Source organism: Heloderma suspectum, chromosome 5, assembly GCF_057233095.1.
Source record: "Heloderma suspectum isolate Gila_16-S chromosome 5, 16-S_ref, whole genome shotgun sequence".
Taxonomy (NCBI): Eukaryota; Metazoa; Chordata; class Lepidosauria; order Squamata; family Helodermatidae; genus Heloderma; species Heloderma suspectum.
This window is the reverse complement of record NC_139462.1, coordinates 104,212,297-104,234,549: the sequence shown is the minus strand read 5'-3', so window position 1 is coordinate 104,234,549 and position 22,253 is coordinate 104,212,297. Positions and strand designations below refer to the sequence as shown.

The window sequence follows — 22,253 nt, the reverse complement described above, 5'->3', positions numbered from 1 at the left end:
ATGACAGGTGGGAAGTAATCATATCCCAAGTCGCCTTTACTTTCCAAAATTCAAACAGCCTTCGCATTTTCAGATCCCAGCAACTGACCCCGAAGGCTACGGGCTGAATGCAAATCGGCAGAAAACTGTCTTCTTTTGATCATGCTACTAAGGCCAACCCCAAGACCATATTCAACAGCAGGTTCTCCGATTCTGTCACAGGCTGACAGGGCCTGTGTTTGGACATCGTGATCCATCAAGTTTGATCATGATGGGAATAAGCCCAGGCAAGCCTTGGGGAGGCACTTGCCATCCCCCGGTGACACAGCCACAAGGAGGAGTTCCAAAGGTTTAGCTTCCGTTTTGATGAACCAGAGCTTGTTCACACCTGACAACAGGTGGTTAATTTTAGGTATGGCTCATCTGAAACAAGAGAACTTCAAACAATGAGTTGCAAAGCATGTGAATGGGTCCACTTGACCCCACCACGACTGAAAGAACATGCAAAAGAAGTTGCAGGGTCATGTAGGTGAGCCCTGCCCCTCATTACTGAAGCACCCAGCAGCCATGCTCCCCGACGTGACCAGCTGCCATACCCTTGGGCATTTGAACATGTCATAAGAGGATGTACACACAAACCAATGTATGTGCATATAGTTCCTCCACATGAGGTGGAACCTCAGTTGGGCCAGCTTTCCTCCTTGCGTGGAGGAGTTCTACACCCCTACATCAGTATGTATATAGTGTCCCTTCCAATATGCTCCAAACACATGGTGGGCAGAGCGGTGGAGCCACTGGGTGTGTCAGCAGTGGGGGGTAGGGCTGGCTTGCGTGGGCCCATGGCCCACGTTCTTTCAATGCATAGAGGTGTGTGTGAACTCACTATAGTCAAGATTAACCAATGTTTAGGGTTTAGATGAAATGATGGTGAATCAAAACTAGAAGCAACAGCTTCCCTCTCCTCCTTGCACTCATGCTGGAGGAGAGGAATAGGGAAAGTGCATGAACATAGACACTGTGAACCATATGAAGGAGAAGGCATCCAGCCCACTGCTTTGCAAGGAACTGTCTGGATTGGAGGCAGAGATATCTTGGTTTTCGTACCCATCCTAATTAAGCAAAATGCATTTGTAAAATCCTACAGCTTTGAAGAGCTAAACTCACTGAAGGTGGTTTCTTTTTACATTTTCTCTCTGGGCCACCAGAATAACAATCATAATTAGAAACCTCATTAAACAAAATTTCTCCAAAACTATAATCTCTCTTTTTTTAAAACAGCCATTTGTGATACACCAGGATTTCTTTTAGCTGAGTAAATTCATGGTCCAAATGTGAACAGTGGGAACCCCAGAAACAGTGCTAACTCCTCTTTGAGCGACCTGCCCATTTAGACAAATAGGAAAATAAACAATGTGCCGCCTCCACACACACCTTAGGCCTAGTCCTCACTGAGAACCTGTGTCTCAGCTATACCACTCCAGACCGCAGGTAGGGGCTCACATGATTTAACGTTTCTTCATATAAAAAGTTCCCCTCGACATAAACGCTAGAATGCTAGGGAAAGGGCTAGGCGAGATCCCTCTTCCTGACATGCTAGTCGTCTCTATGCAAGGATTGATTTATTTTATGGAGGAAATGTGCCTCCACACACTTGTAGTTCAAAATGGTACAAGTTTATTATGTCAGTGAGAAGGAGGCCTTAGTTACATGAGCTTGGACTTTTAGCCCCACACCTAATTTTTTCACTGAACAGCTTGCCTCCTTTTTTCAGAACAAGCATAAAAAAGACCAAGTGAGTCATTTTCGCTTTATCTTAGTTAAACTTGGGAAGGATCGTCTGTTTTCTTCACTTTTTAGGGAGACACCTCTGAAATAAACTTGACAACCCTCTAGTGCAGAGATATGGTTTGACACCTCAGAATACTGTCTGCCACATCGTAAAATTGTTAAAAGCCCCTCGAAACTCACAAGACATCTGTGCTGTTTCTATTTTACATCTTAAGAAAATATTTAAGTGATGGGAAAAGAGTGCAATTAAAATACCAGACAGACGAAGAGTTGGGCATTCCAGCATGCAACACAAGTGCAACATGCCCACTCCCAGACATAAAGAAACAAATTAATGCTGATAACTAGAGACTTGAACAGGAAGAAACAGGAAGCATGTCTGTGCATGCGTGCACGTTTGAGCATCATGAGGACATCAACATTGTTAAGGTACTTTCACAACAGATGGACTGTACCAAATTTCACCTTTCCAAGACACTATGATATAAGAAGTCTAAAAATGACTAACATTCGAAACTCAAAAGAAAAACTCACATCAGACATTCAGTACTGTGTTCATAAGGGTACCAAATGACTGAAGGGACTTCTGAGAATGTGCTAGCTAGGCCTGCCTTCTGGATGCCTGCCATGATTCAGTCAGAGCTCCCAGCCAACATATGATCAGTGTCAATATGAAGGATGTACAAATGTTTAAGGCTCCCGCTACAGAGAGGGAAGCCTGACCGACCAGGGTCCCCATGGGGAGAACCATACAGGGACATCTGTCGGCATGTAGGGCTGAGGCTGGCAGGTGCATTCTCAAAAGCCCCTTGACTCACCTGCAAGAGGGCCAAAGTCTCCTTCATAAGACCAGGCCAAAGCCTCCTTCATAAGACCAGGTCAAATTTCACTAGTGAGTAAATTAAACCACACATGTAACAGAATGGAAAAGTATGGAACTTCTCCTTCACACACTTGGACCAGTCCAGATTGGCAGGGGCTGTGGTTTCCCAGGGCAGGCAGGAATGTAAGTCGGACAGCAAATCACACACACCACAGAATTACAGGTGTGGGTTTTGCACAAAAGGAGGTTTGTTACAGTTTGTAAAGTGGGGAGGGGGAGAGATGTGCAGTGGTATCAAGAAATGAATCTCTGCTTCCAGATCACAAGCTCCATTTATTGGCAATATATAGCGCAGAGCAATAATGAACAAGTATGTCACGGAAAACATTTCAAGTAACTTTCTGCAGAAATACTATATTTCTGTAACTAAAACACACAGCATCGCTATGTTTTAAAAGAGCGACATAATGGAGAAATTAGGACTTTAAGGTCACAGTGGCCTCTGAGAATTGAAACTAATGGAATCATTTGTGAGGGGAAAAAAACATTACAAAGCAACTTTGAAGTAAGCTTCTTAATTATACTGGCAATGACTCAGAAAAAGCCTATTTCCTAGTAAAATTTGCTTTTTAGATGATATTACTGAAAAAGGGTTGGAGGAAGGAATGAAGTTGACATTTGATTTCCACTGGGCATATGTAAACAGCCACACACTGGAGGGGAAAAAAATCTGTGCTGCAAATTACAGCAGCAAACAAAAACAGCTGGCAAAGTGTTTGGTGGGCAGGAAAAAAAATGAAGAATGGTTAACAAAGTGCCAACTGGAACGGAAAATAAGGTCATCATAAGCACCATGAGAAGCATGAGATTTTTCTTTGAGTTGCAAAAGAAGTTTGGGCTAAGTGAATTTATTTTTAAATCAGCTCTCCATTTTTAATAATTGAAAAGATAGCTTTACAATCCCTACCCCTCCAAAAACCTTGCTTAATCTCTATAGAGCTAGCCGCCTTTCACTGTTATATAAGCAGGTACTGTATAAAATGTACTGCAACATCTAGATACTTTTTAAAGAACCTGACTTCTAAAAGGTTAATGGGGAGAAGACGGTCTCATGCAACAAACAGGCCAGAAGTGTCACATGAAACGTTTAGCCGGCATAAAACACCTGGAAGTACAGCTCCACCTATGGGGTTCTTTCTCTCTTTTTAAAATTCAAAATGTGCCCTTTCTGCAGAATACCACCACCTGATAAATATCACCACTCTTTGCACTAGCGCTCAGCTGAAACAGGGGAATTGTTTATTGAAAGCTTCCAGCCTCTGAAAAAAGGGGCCCAGCTCTTTTGCCACTCTTTCAGGCCACATGCCAACAGGGGCCAAAACCTCTTTTAAAGTGGTAACTGCCGCTTCAACGGCTCTGATTCACTGTGTGAATCTCTCTCTCTTCCTCTCCCCCTCGGAGAGTGCTTTACAAAGAGAGAAGGAGAATTGTTTTAGCACATAACACTTTTGGGCAGGGGGCAGTTAGTAACAAGTGGCATAACAATCAGGAGTAGATTCAACGGGACCTTACACAGAGACAAGGTTCGCACAATACGCCAACCCATCATGGGCTGTTGTCTAAAACAACCCACAATGAGTTAGCGTGTTGTCCAAACCCAGTCGGCTTTCCACAGGGTGGAGCAGATGAGTTACTACAGAAGCAGAAAGAGGCTCTTCTAGGGGATCAATCGCTCCTGAGGAAGAGACCTAGTCTTCGAATGTATCGAGCATTTTAGCGATCTGCCTAAAAAGCAAGTAGTTTTTACGTAGTCCATCAGTATTTTAGAGATCTGCACAACAAATAAGTAACTAGCACAGTCCATACTCAGTGGCGCTTTTGGATTTCTTCCTTTTTGGTGTTTTTTGCACATAGCACCTTCCCTCTTAGTCTTTCATACAAACCTGGACTGCCAACCCATCACGAGTAACGGTTATCAGGCAGCAAGCTGCTCGACAAGAGCGGCAGAAACCCCTGCCACTCTTCCTGAGCGATTGCAGCCAAGCTGCCTGCAGTGCCCCTTTCCCCTTGCCAGTGACAGCCCCCCACACTGTGCCCAAACAGTGCTTTGGAGGCTCCGCCATTGGCCCCCTTTGTCCCACCACTCCCCCCATCCCCACTCCAATCGCTGTCCCGATCGCAGTTGGAGCAGTGTGTTGTTTTTTTGTTTTGTTTTTTAATTCTTTGTTTGCACAAAAACAGGGCTGGGAATTTTTTTCACATTTTCCCAGCCCCATGGAATATGTGCAAATGTCCCCTGCCCCTTTTAAATCTTTTTTAATTGGTTATTCGCGGTTGCGCACTTGAAATATAGAGGCTTGCCTTGGCTGGAGCCTTATGTTGCAGTTGTTAAACATACAAGGTAACAGACAAGGCTACACTGTCAGATATACATATGGGTTACAGAGCAGTGAGTAGGATGGCTAAGCATATGCAAATTTCAAGGCAGAGCAGGGACTGGGTAGGTAAACATATGCACATTTCAAGGCAGTCAATGGAGGTGCACTGGTAAAAATACACAAATTTCAATGCATGGCAATGAAAGGGGGGATTATGCAAAATTTCTAGCAGCAAATGTGTTTGGGACACTCTCTGGTGTCCTTCCTATTTCTATGAAAAAAAACTAAAAATCCATCCCAAAGTGGCTGCTGCTGAGAAGGGATGAGGGAGAGTGGCAGCGGCACTAGAGAGACTGTAAAGAGCAGCAGGCATTTTCAGCTCTCTAGCCATTCCCAACTCTCTAGCTGGGCAGCTCTCTAGCCATTCCCAACAACCCACGATAAAATGAGCCACTGAATGCTGATTTATATTAACCTCAAGCCCATCAGATAGCCCTTTGGATAGCTGATGTCAGGGTTGTATCTGAGCCCATAGAGTCCCAAAGCAGCTCTGATTCTGAGGAGGAGAGACAACTCGTGAGGGAGGAACTCTCTCAGACTTCAGAGGCGCAGCTGGAGGGGTAGCCCCCCCCTTCTCACAGTGAACCAGGCGTAGAAAGGGAGGGACAACCTGAGCTTTTAGACGCAAGGCTCAGACACAGGCACAAGCGAGAGATTGCACAGGCTGAGCTTCGGCGCTCAGCCTGATTGGCTCGACGTCAACAGCTGCATCCAGAAGCATCACGGGAGAGGGGGAGATCTTCCCCTCCCACCCCATAAGTTCAGAGAGTTGCCACATTATTCCCAAACGGAGATCAACTGACGTCCTAACCCTTAGAAACCCCTAGATGGCTGTTCCTTTGTAGTTTCTCCGAGTCTCAAGCAATTAGCATCTGTATGCCTCATTAGAATAAATGGAATCAAAGCCTTGGAAAGCAGCCCTTTTGTCTGAGTGTTGATTTTGGCTATTGGAGTATTCAGTAGGCAGCGGGGGAACCTTGACAGCTGACTATTCAAGTTCCAATTACTTCAGGTTATTTTATCAGTTCAAGCAGTATAATCTCGGTGCAGGACACAGGAAGCTGGCTTATATTAAGCCAGACCATTAGTCCACCAAGCGCAGTACTGTCAACACTGACTGGCAATGGCTCTCCAGCATTTTAGGCAGGTTTTTTGCCTAGCACTACTTGGAGATGCAAGGGATTGAACCAGGGACCTTCTGCATGCAAAGTTTATGTGCTGCTTCTGAGCTAGGCCCTTCCCTGAAGGGAGGGAGGGAGGGATCATCTGGACTTACTTGAGTATCCTTCCATTTTGTAATAAAGCTATTCTCGATATCCATTTGCTTCACTTGATCCTCGTGAACCTGTTCATGGAGAAATAATTTCACAATATGGGTACCCCACGTTCTTTCGGATCACTCTCACCATTCACAGAAAGCAGTGGTGGCACACTGACCCTGCAGCTGAGTAAGGCAGCAGCCTGGTCTACACATGCAAAGAAAATAAGGGAGAAGACGTCCAGGTTTGAAAAGAATTCTTCAGAGGCACTCTGAGGCACAACCAATTGTGGTGCTTAGCCTCTAAACATCGTTGCAAAATAATTTTGTAAACCTGAGGTGTCCTCCCTCCTTTTCCTACGTTTGGTGCCTTCTTGCCTTACCCATGAGGTGTCAGAACCCAAGGCGGTATAATCCATTCTATCACTTTAGATCGCAGTGGGGAGATTCCATTTTTGAATGCTCTCCCACATAAAAAGAAACCATGGAAGTAAAGACACGGTGAGAACGGTTCTAATTCAGCCTGCTCCTTGTGCCAGTTTTCTATTCACAAATAATTTTTAGCTAGTTTTGGTTTTTTATACAAAAATGTAGACCTCCAGTATGAAGGAGGTGTAGACCAGGACCACTTTACAACCGCTAAAGGGGTAGTGTGTCACAAATGGAATCCCTGCTTAAGTGTTTATGTGGTTTTAGGATCTATATTTATAAAAATGCAGATACAAATGTGCAGTGGTAAATTTTAGAGTGAAGGAACACATTATGACAGCACCCACAGCCATGCCCCCCCCCCGCAGAAAATCTACAGTCACACCCTCAAGAGATATCTCTATCTATCCATCCATCCATCCATCCATCCATCTATCTATATTTTTTACATTCCTATACCGCCCAATAGCTGAAGCTCTCTGGACAGCTCAGAACAATTAAAACCACAAAATACATCATATTATAATAAAGTACCCCACTTTTCTGTTATTTATACTCAATGGAGCTAACCTCTGGTTAAAAACTCCATCATGGAACACAGACATCCAAACAAACAATCCACTAATAAAATATCACAATTCAGTTTACAAGGCTCAGCTACAATCTTATGCATAGTTACCTCAGAACAGCCTCCACTGAACTCGCCCACTGAAATAATGAGGCAAGTTAGTTACAGCTAACTTAAGTCCCATTGATTTCAATGAATCTACTCTGAACGTGACTGAGTGTGGATCGAGCACATTGAGCTTTAACAAAAGTTCTTCAGCCAGCTGAAATGCAACCTTTCGCTTTTAATCAGAACTGCAAACAATCGTGCAAACAGGTGTTGCTATTCAAATTGCTAGCCTGATGTAGGAATTCCATCAAAGAAAAGGAGAAAAGTATCCAGATACTGCTTGATTATTTTCCTCGTTCTCTGACTAACTAGGATAATCTGTGAAAAACAATAGTAAAATTCATGGCACATTAAAGAAATACATTTGTTAGCCTTTAAGGTGCCACAAGACTTTCTGTTGTTTTTGCTGCAACAGACTAACACAGCTACCCCTCCAGAAACACTTGAAAGTCTTGTTATCACCTCATTCACCTGCAAGAGCAAGGACAGTCTATTGACAGATGCACTGACAGATTACATCATTTCTGCTCTGAAAAAAGTCCCTGAGCTGTGTTCCCTCGTGTTCTTGTGTTCTCCCTCCACTACACCACTGAAAGTGTGTGTGTGTGTGTGTGTGTGCACACGCGCCCATGTGTGTGTAAACCTAACTGCCTAACATCTTTTATGACAATTTCTTTCTGGGAGTGAAGACCTGATCCCACAGGTCAAGACAACCTCTTACTTTTAAAACTATGAGAATTCCTGTTCAGCTCTTGTTGCTTTTGTTGGACACCATCCACCAGGAAATTCAGCTGAACATATCCAAAAATAAACGGAAACTGTGCAAGAGCGTGGTAGCAACTTCCTGGTAGATTGTGCATTTGATTTTTATTGCTACCTGTTTTATTGTGTTTTTACATTCTAATGTTTATGTTAAAACATTAATATGGCCCGCCAGGTCATCTCACTGATGGAATTAAGGTGCAGAGCAAAATGTGGTTGTTCTCCCAGGCATTTTAAATCGACATGCAGGTATTTTAGCTGCTGCTTTTTTGTACAGTTTTATTGCTGCTGTTGACATTTTTATTGTTGTTTTATGGCTTCAGTGAGTTGTACATCACTTTGGGTGCCTTGTAAGCAGGAAGGGGATTAACAAATTTTATAAGGAATAATAGATTTTCATTACAAATTTTACAGTGAGGCAACTTGAGGGCCCCTAGCAGGCTGAAAGGAAACTGGCGTTCACACTACAGGATTTAGTATGGAAATTGATCCTTTTCTATTATGCTATTCTTCATTTTAAAAAACAGGAACCGCATTTCTCTTAAAGGGAGAACTGCATTGTCATCAATGCAAGATTTCCAAAAATCAACCCTATAATCCTCATCCCCTCACATGTAATCAGCTATAGCTTTTTTTTTTTTTTCTGTTCATTGCCTCTGCTTCCTCTCTCTCCACTGTCTTCCCTGCTACCAGTTTTAGTTTGTAAATTCCTAGTGGGCAGGGACCTGTTTTTTCCCCTTACGAAACTTTTAAAGTGCCATGTATATTAATGGCTGATAGCAGCTACGTCAACAACCATAGGCCTGTACCCAATGACAGTCTAACTTAAGACTCTTTCATTTCAATGGGTCTCCTCTTATTAGGCCCAACAGTGGATACAACCCATAATAAATATTTGAATAGGTAACCATGCTCTAAGATTACCACCATGGGATTTTCTAAAGGCATGACATTGGGTTCATGGAAAATAATTCACAGCAAACCAAAAGCATAGCTTCAGCTTTTCTCAGTCAGTCTTTTGGTACCTTCAGACACTTTAGACTACAACTCCCATCATCCTTAACCACTGTGGCTGGTGGGAGTTGTCAACCAAAACATCTGGAGGATACCAAGTTGGGGACGGCTAATATAGCTTCTAAAGGAAAATGCAGAGTCACAATCCTTCAGGCTGCAAAACAAGAGAACCAAACGGGTCTGCCGAACATTTACATTTTCATCCATTTGCCAAATTATATTACTGGAAAAATCAGATAAATATGCTGGGTACTTACACCAAAGAGATGCACATAATTTATAATTAGGTCTTCAATCACATCAACTTCTTCACTGGTTTGCCCCTTCGTTTGAAACAAGCATGATGCGAACGCCATTGCGAGATTGTGAGGATCCATGTGATTGATTTCTGAACACTTTTGTACCCTGTTTAAAGTTAATAAATAGATTTAGAATGCTTCAGTAGGCCTTGGTCTGCGCATGTACGGACTCCTGTGGCACAGCCTGCCTTCCGTTATAATGAAATTATGCATCTCGCTTTTTTCCTAGCTCATTAACTTAAGATTCTCAGGCCGCCTGCTTTGAACACTAACAGATTGTTCTGCTTATCTCTGTTAAGAGTATGGTAACATGCTCCCCCAACATAAGACCTGCATATGCTGGATCAAACCAAGGGTCCAGCCAGGTCAGCATACAGGACTGTTTCAAGAAGTGGTCAGCCAGACAGAGAATATCATTGACCACTGGAAATCTTACTCAACAACACCCCTTCCCAGCTTGTGAGATTTAACTAGGTATTGCATGTACACTTTCAAGCATATAATCACACCTGTAAGGGCTAGAAACTTGTATTTTTTAAAATCATCATCATCATCATCATCTCAGGCAGCTGGATTTTGCACCCAGCAGTACATTTTACCATCACGGAATTGCTGCACACACAGCCCTGGCTGGTAGAATGTGAATGCTGACACAGAGTAATGTTCCATGTAGCTCAAAATTCTGTCTACTAACAGCACCCACAGAGAAGCCTCAGGAAACTCTGCAAAAGGCAGAAGACTCACCGAGAGTCTGACCGAACACTAGAAACCTCATTATTGAGCATACTCTGCGACAGCAATGGCAGCAAAGATGCAAGTCTTCTCTGCCACCGCTCTCTCTCTGCAGGGCCGACTGGTCGAGCTTTTTGTGTGGTTCACACACCCTGTTCCAATCTGGCCCATCTGGGGATGTGGAGGAACTTGCAGAGACACATCTGCTTGGTATTTTGAGGACACAGCTGTTCATATCCTCTGTGACTTGGATGCTACAACTGGAGGGCAGTCTACAGAGGCCTCCAGAGGCCCGTCTGTTCCTATATTGATGGAGGAGTTTCAGTTGCTGAAGCCTGTTGACAAGGTGCCTGGACAACTTCATCCTACCACATGTACGCTTGACCTTTGCCTTTCTTGGCTCATTACATCAAGCAGGGAAAGTCTGACTGGCTGGGTCAAAGAGATGGTCAATGCCTCTTTGAGAGGGAGTGGTCCCTGCCACTTTAAAGGTTGCTGTGGTATGACTTCTCCTGAAGAAACCTACCTTGGACCCAGAAGATTTAAATAACTGTTAGCCAGCTGCTAATATCCTCTACATGGGCAAGGTGCTTGAGCACGTGGTGACTGTCCAAGCACTCCTGGATGAGGCTGTTTTTCTGGATCCATCTCAATCAGGATTTAGGCCTAGTTTTGGTACAGATATGGATGGAAGCAAGACAGGGGAGTACAAGTCTGTTAATTCTCTTGGACCTCTCAGCAGCTTTTGATACCTTCAGCCATGGTAGCCTTCTGGACAGACATCTGGCTTGGGAACTAGGGGCGCCATTCTACGGTGCTTCCGTTCCTATCTGGATCATCAATTCCAGAAGGTGAAGCTAGGGGCCATTACATGACTCCTTGGCATTTATGCTATGGAGTCCTGCAGGGTTCAATCTTATCCTCTATGCTTTTTCACATCTGCCTGTAACCACTGAGTGAATGTTATCTGGAGATTTGGAATGAGGTGCAATCAATATGCAGATGACACTCTGCTTGATTTCTCTTTTTCATCTAATTCAGATGAGGCCATGGAAGTACTAAACCAGTATTAGAGTATGGCAATGAACTGGATGAAAGCGAACAAACTGAGGCTCAATTCAGGTAAGATGGAGGTGCTGCTGGTACGTGGTTTGTCTGCCTGGGTGAGTAGTATTCACCCTCATTTGGATGGGTTGCACTCCCTCTGAAGGAACAGGGTTGCAGTTTGGTGGGACTCCTTGAACTCTCTCTGTCCCCTTGAGTCGCAGGTTTCCTTTATGGCACAGAGCACCTTTTACCAGCTTAGCCTGGGTCACCAGCTGTGCTCTTACCTGAACACAGACAGCCTGGCCACAGTGATCCATGTTCTGGCAATCTCCAGATTGGATTACTGTATGTGCTATATCCGCTCTGACTCTGGGCTTCTTCTTTTTGTTGTTTATTCGGTCAGTCGCTTCCGACTCTTCGTGATCTCATGGACCAGCCCACGCCAGAGCTTCCTGTCAGCTGTCGCCACCCCCAACTCCCCCAAGGTCGAGTCTGTCACCTCCAGAATATCATCCATCCACCTTGCCCTTGGTCGGCCCCTCTTCCTTTTGCCTCCCACTTTCCCTAGCATCAGCATCTTCTCCAGGATGTCCTGTCTTCTCATTATGTGGCCAAAGTACTTCAGTTTTGCCTTTAATATCATTCCCTCAAGTGAGCAGTCTGGCTTTATTTCCTGGAGTATGGACTGGTTTGATCTTCTTGCAGTCCAAGGCACTCTCAGCATTTTCCTCCAGCACCACAGTTCAAAAGCATCTATCTTCCTTCGCTCAGCCTTCCTTATGGTCCAGCTCTCACAGCCATAGGTTACTACAGGGAATACCATTGCTTGAACTATGCAGACCTTTGTTGTCAGTGTGATGTCTCTGCTCTTCACTATTTTATCAAGATTTGTCATTGCTGTCCTCCCAAGAAGTAAACATCTTCTGATTTCCTGGCTGCAGTCAGCATCTGCAGTAATCTTTGCACCTAGAAAGACAAAGTCTGTCACTGCCTCCATGTTTTCTCCCTCTATTTGCCAGTTATCAATCAAGCTGGTTGCCATAATCTTGGTTTTTTTGAGGTTTAACTGCAACCCAGCTTTTGCACTTTCTTCTTTCACCTTCGTCATGAGGTTCCTCAGCTCCTCCTCGCTTTCAGCCATCCAACTGGTATCATCTGCATATCTGAGATTGTTAATGTTTCTTCCAGCGATTCTAACTCTAGCCTTGGCTTCATCAAACCCAGCACGTCGCATGATGTGTACTGCATACAGGTTGAATAGGTAGGGTGAGAGTATACAACCCTGCCTTACTCCTTTCCCAATCTTAAACCAGTCCGTTGTTCTGTGGTCTGTTCTTACCATTGCTACTTGGTCGTTATACAGATTCCTCAGGAGGCAGACAAGATGACTTGGTATCCCCATACCACCAAGAACTTGCCACAATTTGTGATGATCCACACAGTCAAAGGCTTTAGAATAGTCAATAAAACAGAAATAGATGTTTTTCTGAAACTCCCTGGTTTTCTCCATTATCCAGCAGATATTGGCAATTTGGTCTCTAGTTCCTCTGCCTTTTCAAAACCAAGCTTGTACATCTGGCAATTCTCGTTCCATGAATTGCTGGAGTCTACCTTGCAAGATCTTGAGCATTACCTTACTGGCATGTGAAATAAGTGCCACTGTTCGATAGTTTGAACATTCTTTAGTGCTTCCCTTTTTTGGTATGGGGATATAAGTTGATTTTTTCCAATCTGTTGGCCATTCTTGTGTTTTCCAAATTTGCTGGGATATGGCATGCATCACCTTGACAGCTTCATCTTGCAAGATTTTAAACAGTTCAGCTGGGATACCGTCATCTCCTGCTGCCTTGTTATTAGCAATGCTTCTTAAGGCCCATTCAACCTCACTCTTCAGGATGTCTGGCTCTAGCTCACTGACCACACCGTCAAATCTATCCCCGATATTATTATCTTATCCTACTACTGAGATTGCTCCTCACGAAAGTTTGCGGGTCCTTTTCATCATGGCGTCAACCTCCAGGGCACATCCAGAGGTATTTCCTGGTTATTCCATCTCAAAAAGATCCAGAACTAATGAACTATCTATTTAAGTCGGGTTGTTGCGCTATTACGTGGGCACCGTCTGGGAGTCCGCTGTAAATGTGGAAAGCCGCATCCACAACGGGACGACTGCGGGGGGTTTTCTTTAGTGTAAAGGCAGCCTCTGAAGATAGTTCAGAAACTGAAATTTCAGAATGTGGCTGCTAGACTGCTAACTTTGACCAGACACTATGAGCATATTAAGTAGGGATGTCAGAGAATTTCTCCAAGAATCTCCGGGGGGCCGAATGCCAACGCATTCGGCCCCCCGAAATTGGTGGAGAAACAGTCCTCCACCCCCCACACACACCCCGGATGGAACTTACCTTCGGCGAATGTCCCTCGCGACGGCGGCTCCCGGCAGCGGCGGCCGGTCTTCGGACCGACTGCCACCACCGCCATTTCCAAGTGAAAAAAAAAAAAACCCCAACAAACGTGATAGGCTACGTAAAGATTTACGTAGCCTATCACGGCTAGATTTTCAAAAAACACCGTGATAGGCTACGTAAATCCTTACGTAGCCTATCACGGCTGACTTTGGGGGGGGGGGGGAAAGCGTGTATGCAAATGGCGGCGCCCATGGGCGCCGCCATTTGCGTTCCTTATTTGGGCACGTCTAGTCTACGTAAATATTTACGTAGACTACGGCAAAAATAAGGGCAACGCTATTTGAGTTGCCCTTATTTTCGCCGTAGTCTACGTAAATATTTACGTAGACTAGACGTGCCCAAATAAGGAACGCAAATGGCGTTATTAAGTGGGCGCCACCATTTGCGTATGCGCTTTTTTTTTTTTGCCCCAAAGTCAGCCGTGATAGGCTACATAAGGATTTACGTAGCCTATCACGGCTGACTGCAGGGACACAAACGGCGGTGGCTACGGCTGCTGCCATTTGCGTCCCGGCAGGAGACGAGATTCGCGGCCGGGGAGACGGGGCGCTCCCCCCCCGGCCAGAATTTCGGCGGGGTGGGATGGGGCACCTCCCCCCCGGCCAGAATTTCAGCCGGGAGGGACGGGGCGCCTCCCCCCCCGCCATGAATTTCCGGGGGAGAAACGGCGCGCCTCCCCCCCACCGCGAAGCAAGCTGCGGGACCAGGTAAGGGACTTTCGTCCATCCCTAAGCCTGTGCTTCTCTAACTATGGTAGTTCCCTGTCTATTTCTGGGCCCAATTCAAAGTGCTGGTCTTGACCTTTCAAGACTCTCTCGGCTTGAGGCCAGGGTACCTGAAAAGATCACCTGTCTCCATGTGTGTCGGCCTGTATTGGAGATCCTCATCAGAGGCCCAGCTTTGGGTTCTCCCATTATCTAAGGAGTGGTGGTGCCCTGGCTTTGGAATACTCTCCTCAGAGATGCTCACCTGGCACCCACTTGGATATCCACCTGGCAAAGAACTTTTTATTTTCCCTGGCTTCTCAGCTTTCAGAAAGCTTAAGTTTCATTGATCAGTTTTAATTGGATTATGCATGCATAGAGTTATTGTTTTTTAGCTTATTTTAGTGTGTTAGTTATTTTCTGGTGTTTTAAATATTTTATTGTATTTTATTGATAATTTATTTCAAGGCTATGGGATAAATCTAAATAAAGTAACCATGTAAATAAGCAGCACATAATGAGAATATCTAGGGCCATGAACACTCCGTAATTCCATGCAAGCACAGCATGCAATATTGACCACAGAACACAGCTTCCTAAGAATTTCATTTTTTTTCTTCTTTTTTTAAGAGATCAAGTTTCTAGCCCTCATGGCTGTGATGATATGCTTCAGCATGTTTTGGCAAGGCATGGTGGAGCTCTCAAGCTGAAGACCATTTTCAATTATCAGTGGGCAAGGCTTCAGGACTTGTAGGCCTCCTTTCCCCGTCCCCAACAACCAGTAGGAAACCAATGAAGGATGTCACCCCCACCACAATATGCAAATTTGTTTACAGGATACAGCTTTACTTGGCCCTGATTTTGGTTTTCTTGCCACAAATTATTATTATTTTTAAGTGCAGAATAAACACACGCGTGGCAACCTCCATCACATAGTGAAATGCATAGCATCTGGAAGTCATCATCAGTGTTTATGCTTTTCATTGCCATGGCTAGTGGTGACACGGCATAGAGCCTAGGAGCCGTGTGTCATGTTCCCTTGGCCCCCTCCTTCCTCATGCACACACACAAGAAGAGAGGCTTCAGTCTCACGCCTTTAATTCACTATCAACAGGTTCATTACAGATGCAAATCCTCAAAGACTCTCCGGCTACAAAGGAATGGCAACAGGGGATCCAAATGGGAGCTATGATATTGCCAGCAGTTTGAAACAAGACTTGCTGGCTAGAATAACTTACAGAGGGATGCCCCTCCCTTCCAGTGATGCTCCCCTACATCGACACTCACGCATCACCAACCGGGTCGACCGTCTGAGCTCCGCCTCTAACTTTTCCATCTTAGCTCTGCACCACAGTCTAGCATCCCTCAGGTCACACCCCGCACTCTCCTCCTCCTCCTGGGTTCTCACAGAAGACCCAGCCATCTGGGTGATAGCATCCTGAGAAGCACACCTATCCATATCTGAACTCGCTCGGGAAGATACCTCCCGAGGTTCTGGCTGTTCCCCTTCTGAATCTGAACTGCTATCTCCATACGCTCAGAATCAATCCTGACATTGTGAATGAGAAAGCCCCCACTTCAAATTCCATGCATTTATTAGACGGCCTCAGGCAAGTTGTCAGGGTTGGATCGGAGCCCAGAGAGCCCCAAAGCAGTTCTGATTCTGAGGAAGAGATAGAAACCACGGGAAAGGAAACCACGCGCTGTTCAGAGAAGCAGCCAGGGGGAGAGCCCCTCCCAGTACACATTCCTGAGAGTGATAGTGACCCTGGCAGGAAGAGGGAGGCACAACAGCAGTTTCTTGACACTAGGCGCCGGCGCAGCGTCAACCGGGAGATGGCGGGCGCTGAGAGGAGGCGCTCAGCTCGCTTGGCGCGACGGCAACAGCAGCGTCCCGACGCCCTATGGGAAAAGGGTGGACTCTCTCCTCCCAGCCCATAAGTACAGAGGTTTCCTGCCTTGCTCTCCAAACAGAGATCAACTGATTCCTAAGGTAAGAACCCCCGAGTAGGCAGCTCTCTTAAGTCCCACTCATAGGATCAAGCAATTAGCATCTGTAAGCGTCATTAGGTTGAATGGGAATAAAGCCTTGGAAAAGAGCCCTATTGTCCACATGTTGATTCTAGCTACGTGAGGATTTCAGAAGGCGGCAGGGGTGACCTCCCAACACAAGTCACTGTTTTATCGATCTCAGCTTTAAATCAGTAATACTGGTATTATGATACTATTATAGATGAAATAATTAATTACAACAGTAATAACTTTCTCCTCCCACCCCACAGGGCCATCAGTCACCAACTGCTCTGTGGGAAGGATCCTGATGACTTGTTACGTCTTGAAACTGTTTAGTGCGATTTTATGTCTTTTTATGTTTCTTTTAACCCACCTTGAAAGGATTTGCATCCTGCAAAGTGGGATAAGCAAACAAAAAGATTTCAAGAATTTCTGAGATGATGCGTGGGGCGCATTTTGAAAATTATCAAGAGCTGTATGAAACCTACGTATTAGATTTATGCTAGAGTAATAACATATCTGACATTCATTATCTCCAAAGGGTTTGACAGAGTAAAAACAAAACACTTATGGATCACTCTCTAATGACTCCTTTTAGTAGATTTACTGACACACTGACCTGTAAAGGTGTTCCATTAAAGCCGCCAAAGTTGCCCTATTGACTGATGGAAGCGTCCGGATAAAAGTGCTGTACTTCCTCACTCTCTCTTTCTCATCCAGTGTATCTGATGGGGAAGGGGGGTGGGGAAAAAATTAAATTACTCACCATTAACTACAATGCAGTCCAAAAGAGAAGGGCATCCATCTGCCATATCAACGGCAGCTGGTCATTTAAAATGACTATTCAGCCAATCAGCCTCCACTTCACGGACATAATACAGATAATTCTCTTTCGATGCAGACTTGTGCACTGCATCTGAACAGGGGTTGGGGGGAAACCTTGGATACAATGAGGATAAGCCCTGCAACATCTGTATTCAAGTAATGCCTGCAATGAGACCCAGGATAACTGTCCATTAAGCACGAGCCAGATTCCTCTGTTCACTCATGGATGCACTTAATGAGCACAGCCAATTAAAATACAAACGGGCAAGACAGACAAACAGGTGGAATGAAAAACTGGGGCTCTCGTTGCAGGTTACTGAGAGGTCACAGTATTGAGTTTTAGAATTCATGCCTCTTGAACTACTGCATTAGCAACTGAGGTGGGCTGTCTCACAGTTTTACAAGGGTTGTTTGTTTGTTTGTTTGTTGCCTCCTCAAATTTTGGCAGACCTCCTCGGCTGTGTAATGTTTTATTTCCTGCCCTGCCTCCAACAACCTTCTCAGCTGCACAATGATGTTTCAAGATGTGTACCGCTCAGGGGTCCACAAATGAGGTCTCAACCATATTTAATCTGGCAAGAGCTCCATTCTCCTTGGTGCCTGGATTGGGGCAAGGCTCTCTCCAACCTTGTGCTGACTTCAGAGATGGTTGGCAAAGGAGCAAGATGCCATGCTGCTTTCTGAGCCTCAGCACACTTTCAGGGAGAGTTCCAGCTTCCTTCAGACTAGGAAGATGGACAAAGGAACTCCCTAACCTCGCCCTGAACCTGGGAGAGACTCCGGGTCACTGCAACAGGAAGAACCCCCCACCCAACTTGGAGCAGGCAAAGAGGCTTGTCCAAAGAAGCCTCAGACACACCCTGAGCACATCTGAAGCTCACTGGGATGCAGAGGCAAGGCCTCACTCCTCCCCAGCAAGGGAGGAGCTGCAGCGAACATATATTTTGGCTACTAAAGTCCGCCAAAATTTGCAGAGCCCTTCTTCTGCTGAACCCTTGTCTTCTAGATAAACATATCAGGGATTCTGCAATGAGTAACGGCAGATAGGTTAAGAACATAAGAAGAGCCCTGCTGGATCAGACCAAGGGTCCATCTAGTCCAGCATTCTGTTCACACAGTGATCAACCAGCTGTCAACCAGGGACCCACAAGCAGGGACCCACAACAGCACCCTCCCACCCATGTTCTCTTGTGTACACAGGCTCACTGCCTCTGGTACTGGAGGTAGCACACAGCCATTAGGACTAGTAGCCATTGATAGCCTTTTCCTCCAGGAATTTGTCCAACCCTCTTTTAAAGCCATCCAAAGTGGTGGCCATCACTACATACTGTGGTAGCGAATTCCATAGTTTAACTATGTGCTGTGTGAAGAAGTCCTTCTTTTTATCTGTCCTGAATGTCCCACCCATCAGCTTCATGGGATGACCCCGGGTTCTAGTGTTTTGAGGGGGAAAAATGTCTCCCTATCCACATTCTCCACACCACGCATAACTTTGTAGACCTCTATCATGTCTCCCCTTACCCTCCTCTTTCCAAGGTTGCTAAAAAGTTTTGAGTTTTGTCTTTCCTACCCTCTTAGAAACAGAAGACCACTTTGCAGAATTTCCTACAAATTTTTTCCAACATTTTGGTGTGATGGCCGCCATTTCTCCCCCGCAATGCCCCCAAACAATGCTAGGTCCAGGGCACTGGAGAGGATGCAAATGCCTGCCAAGCAACCAATATAGTTGCTGCCGCTTACATCACCACCAACAACAGAACTTAGGGGAAAAGAAATAAGCTGCTAATGGTGAGTCCCACATCCAAGAAACTATGGGAGAATTTGTCGTCCCCCTATTCAGTGAAATGGTTCCCCCAATTTCTCTATACACAAACAGGGTGGAGAATTTGGAGAAGCCCTTTGCAAACACAGCTCTACATAGAAGACAGTAGGCCAACCAATGACAGAACATCTCCTAGTCTTGGGCAACCTCAACGTGATGTAGTGTGGTGTCAGGAGATCCGGATTCTAATCCCCACTCGGCCATGGAAGCTCACTGGGTGACTTTGGGCCTCTCACAGACTCTCAGCCCACCCCACCTCACAGGGTTGCTGTTGTGAGGATAAAATGGAGGAGGAGGATTATGTACGCTGCCTTGGGTTCCTCAAGGAGGAAAAAAAGGGGGGATATAAATGTAATAAAATAATTTAAAAAATAAAAGGATCCACCTTCAGGTGATTATTTAGAGTGTATTAAACGGCTTTCTATTAAATTGCCCAATGAAACAAACACACATTTTTTTTTATTTGTGTCAGTGTCTTCCTTGCTAGGATATAACTATAATGACATTATATTAAAACACTCTGAGAAAACAAGAAGGTTCTTTTAGCATGTTTAACATTAACTAAAGAAGTAACCAGGTGGGCTTCCCTGGGAAGGCCATACCCCAATTTCAGTGGTAGAGGAAGAGAAGAATGTCTTGCGTGCCTGGCAGGGAAAAAGCCCAGTGACTCTCTCACTAGATACTCCATGACTAATCAGTTGGAGTGAAAACGAGGAAATTGGGATAAACTGAGCCCAGAAGCTGCATGCAGATAATTCATGGTGGACACCCCCAACTCCAACACTTATAAACAACTTGCAAAATGCCATTCTAATGACAATATGAGTGTGGATAGCAAGTCGGCCTGTAGATTTGAGGGACCCCATCTTGCACACATCCTTGTGGCCGACTGCCAACCCCTCAGTGAGGATGGAGCCTGAATTCACAGACAAATGTCTCCAATGCTGTGTTTTGCTCCCCCCACAGGAGTGAATTGTAGCCATTTGCCTTATATAGGCGGAAGTAGGGATTTATGGACTGTGGAAAGTCCACTCCATCTGTGTTTCGCGGATTGTCAGGTGCCTTTTTTTTCTGTCGTCCGCTCACAGACGGATGAGAATATTTTTTTTTTGTCATGCGGAAAATACGCAAATCATAACATAAAAGGTTTCGTAACAATTTACATAATTTACTTCAGTACGTAACATTTAGCGTATTATCCCCCATTCCATTCAACTTTTCCTCAGCAGAAACTTGCGTACTTTCCTATGAATAAATATGTGTACATTTCGGGAAAGTAAAAAAAAAATCTAAAAGTCCACGGACAATGCGCGGCCTGAGGGGGCCGCTCCACAGTGGATTCTGCAGGTCGGATTCTTAGAAATCCGAGCTCATTTTAGTCTGTCTCGAATTTCTCCAGCATCCCTAGGTAGAAGTAAAACAGTGCATTTGGGGGTCAGAATAGGGGTGGGACTACCTACATAGTCCCATGCCTTCATTTGCATAACCTGAGTGTGCCAAAATGCTAGGAAGTAACTTATTTAATACATATGTATATAGTCCCACACGCAACACCTCCAGGGCTTCGTAAGAATTATGCTGGGCATTACCTAAGGCAGAGATCCAAAAAGGATAAAGTTCTTTGGTAAGAAGTGCATCATCTATTTCAGACAGAAAACATTTCAGAGAGTCAGTAACATCTTCCAGCTGATATGTTCCAGCCCTCAGCTTAACGCTTCTTGCATCCTTTTTGAAGCACTCTAGAAGTTTGCTCACATTAGAAGGATCTCCACCATTCAGGTAGATACATTTGCTACCCAGACCTGAAACAAAGGAACACACAGTTACTTTACAAAATAATTATACTTTAAATAGCCAAATACTTGAATCTAAAAACAGCTTAAGCAGAGACAAAAACAACAACACCGCTGTGATACACCAAATTCGATCTATTTTGAACCAATGCAAACACATCCACTTGCTCTGTGACATTAATGATTTACAGTTGTTTCACAGACATCGTTAGAGGTGGCAACCCAAATGGAGCCTTTAATGCATATATAACTACATATGTTGTCCCAGCTTTCCCTGGAGATTAGAGGATTTTTCAAAGTTTTTAACTTCCAGGTTACTGTTTGTACATCAACTTGTGCTCCACCGAACCCAGTGTGGTGTACCCAGTAGACATTTCCTCAGCTACATGGGAACTGCTTACCCATGTGTAGCTCGTATGCAGCTGGGAGCACACTGAAATGACTCAACCGTGTGGATGAGAGCCAATCAAATGAGCCCTTCCCACACAATCAGCATCTCTTCACCATGGAGTTGGATCGTTCCAGTGATCTCACAGTCATGCAAGACTAATCCTCTGCTCATGGGTTAGTGGCTCAGAGAAAATGTAATGGAGACCTATGCTGCAGAGGGCATACACCCAAATCTTGAAGAGCACCAGCAATGCCTGTCGGTGTCATATCCCCAGGCCCAGAGGCTTAACAGCACCCCAATGAGAACTCAAGAGTCTGATAAGCCACTGGTTGCCCCTCTTCAGGGAAAACCCTCAACATCCCATCATATATCTTCCAGATGCAAGGATGGAGCCCTCCGTTCAACCTCAGACTCTGTGGATAATTCTCCCACAACGTCTTCTGTCCATCGGTCACACAGAAGCATGGGGCTACAGAAATAATGATGGGCCCTTCAAGGCCTAGAGGTAGCAGGGGGAGAGCCTCTGAAGGCCTTCCGAAGGCCTAAATTGCCTGCAGTCACTTGCTGGGACAACAGCTTTTCTTGTGAGGAAACACAACCTGCAGGACTGTCCAGGGTCCTGACAGTTCCTTACCTTGTTGTGACCCTGCTCTCCTGGACCTGCCTGTGCTTTACTGGACATGAACCTGTTAAAAACAGACTCCCCTCTCTGCCCGACATTGAACCATCAGTGAAGGCACATGCTACAGGCCCCTTCAAGCCAAACCAGCACAGTTGGATCTCCCCATTGGCCTCAAGACTGTTACAACCATGCATCCAATACTCTCCCATGGGTCTACTTCGTTTGGGTTGTTTGCATGCAACAGGTGTTCCAGGGGACCCTAGAGTTCCACAAAGTCCATCCTGTGTTCCTTAATGAGATGTTCAGTAATAAAAGAGTGCATCCACTGGGAAAACCGTAAGAAGACCCATGCTGGATCAGACCAAGGTCC

At 45.1% G+C, this 22,253-nt stretch overlaps 1 protein-coding gene across 5 annotated transcripts in view; it reads right to left on the bottom strand.

The window, feature by feature from the left end:
- ARAP2 (ArfGAP with RhoGAP domain, ankyrin repeat and PH domain 2) overlaps window positions 1–22,253 on the bottom strand; it is a 165,651-nt gene that overhangs the window by 39,209 nt on the left and 104,189 nt on the right. For all 5 annotated transcript variants that reach the window (XM_084856963.1, XM_084856964.1, XM_084856962.1 and 2 more), the window contains exons 21-24: window positions 20,667–20,879; window positions 17,050–17,155; window positions 9,425–9,572; window positions 6,305–6,373 (exon numbers count right to left, since the gene is read on the bottom strand). In XM_084856963.1, coding sequence (XP_084713089.1) covers window positions 6,305–6,373; window positions 9,425–9,572; window positions 17,050–17,155; window positions 20,667–20,879 — 536 coding nt within the window. The remainder of the gene's footprint in view (window positions 1–6,304; window positions 6,374–9,424; window positions 9,573–17,049; window positions 17,156–20,666; window positions 20,880–22,253) is intronic.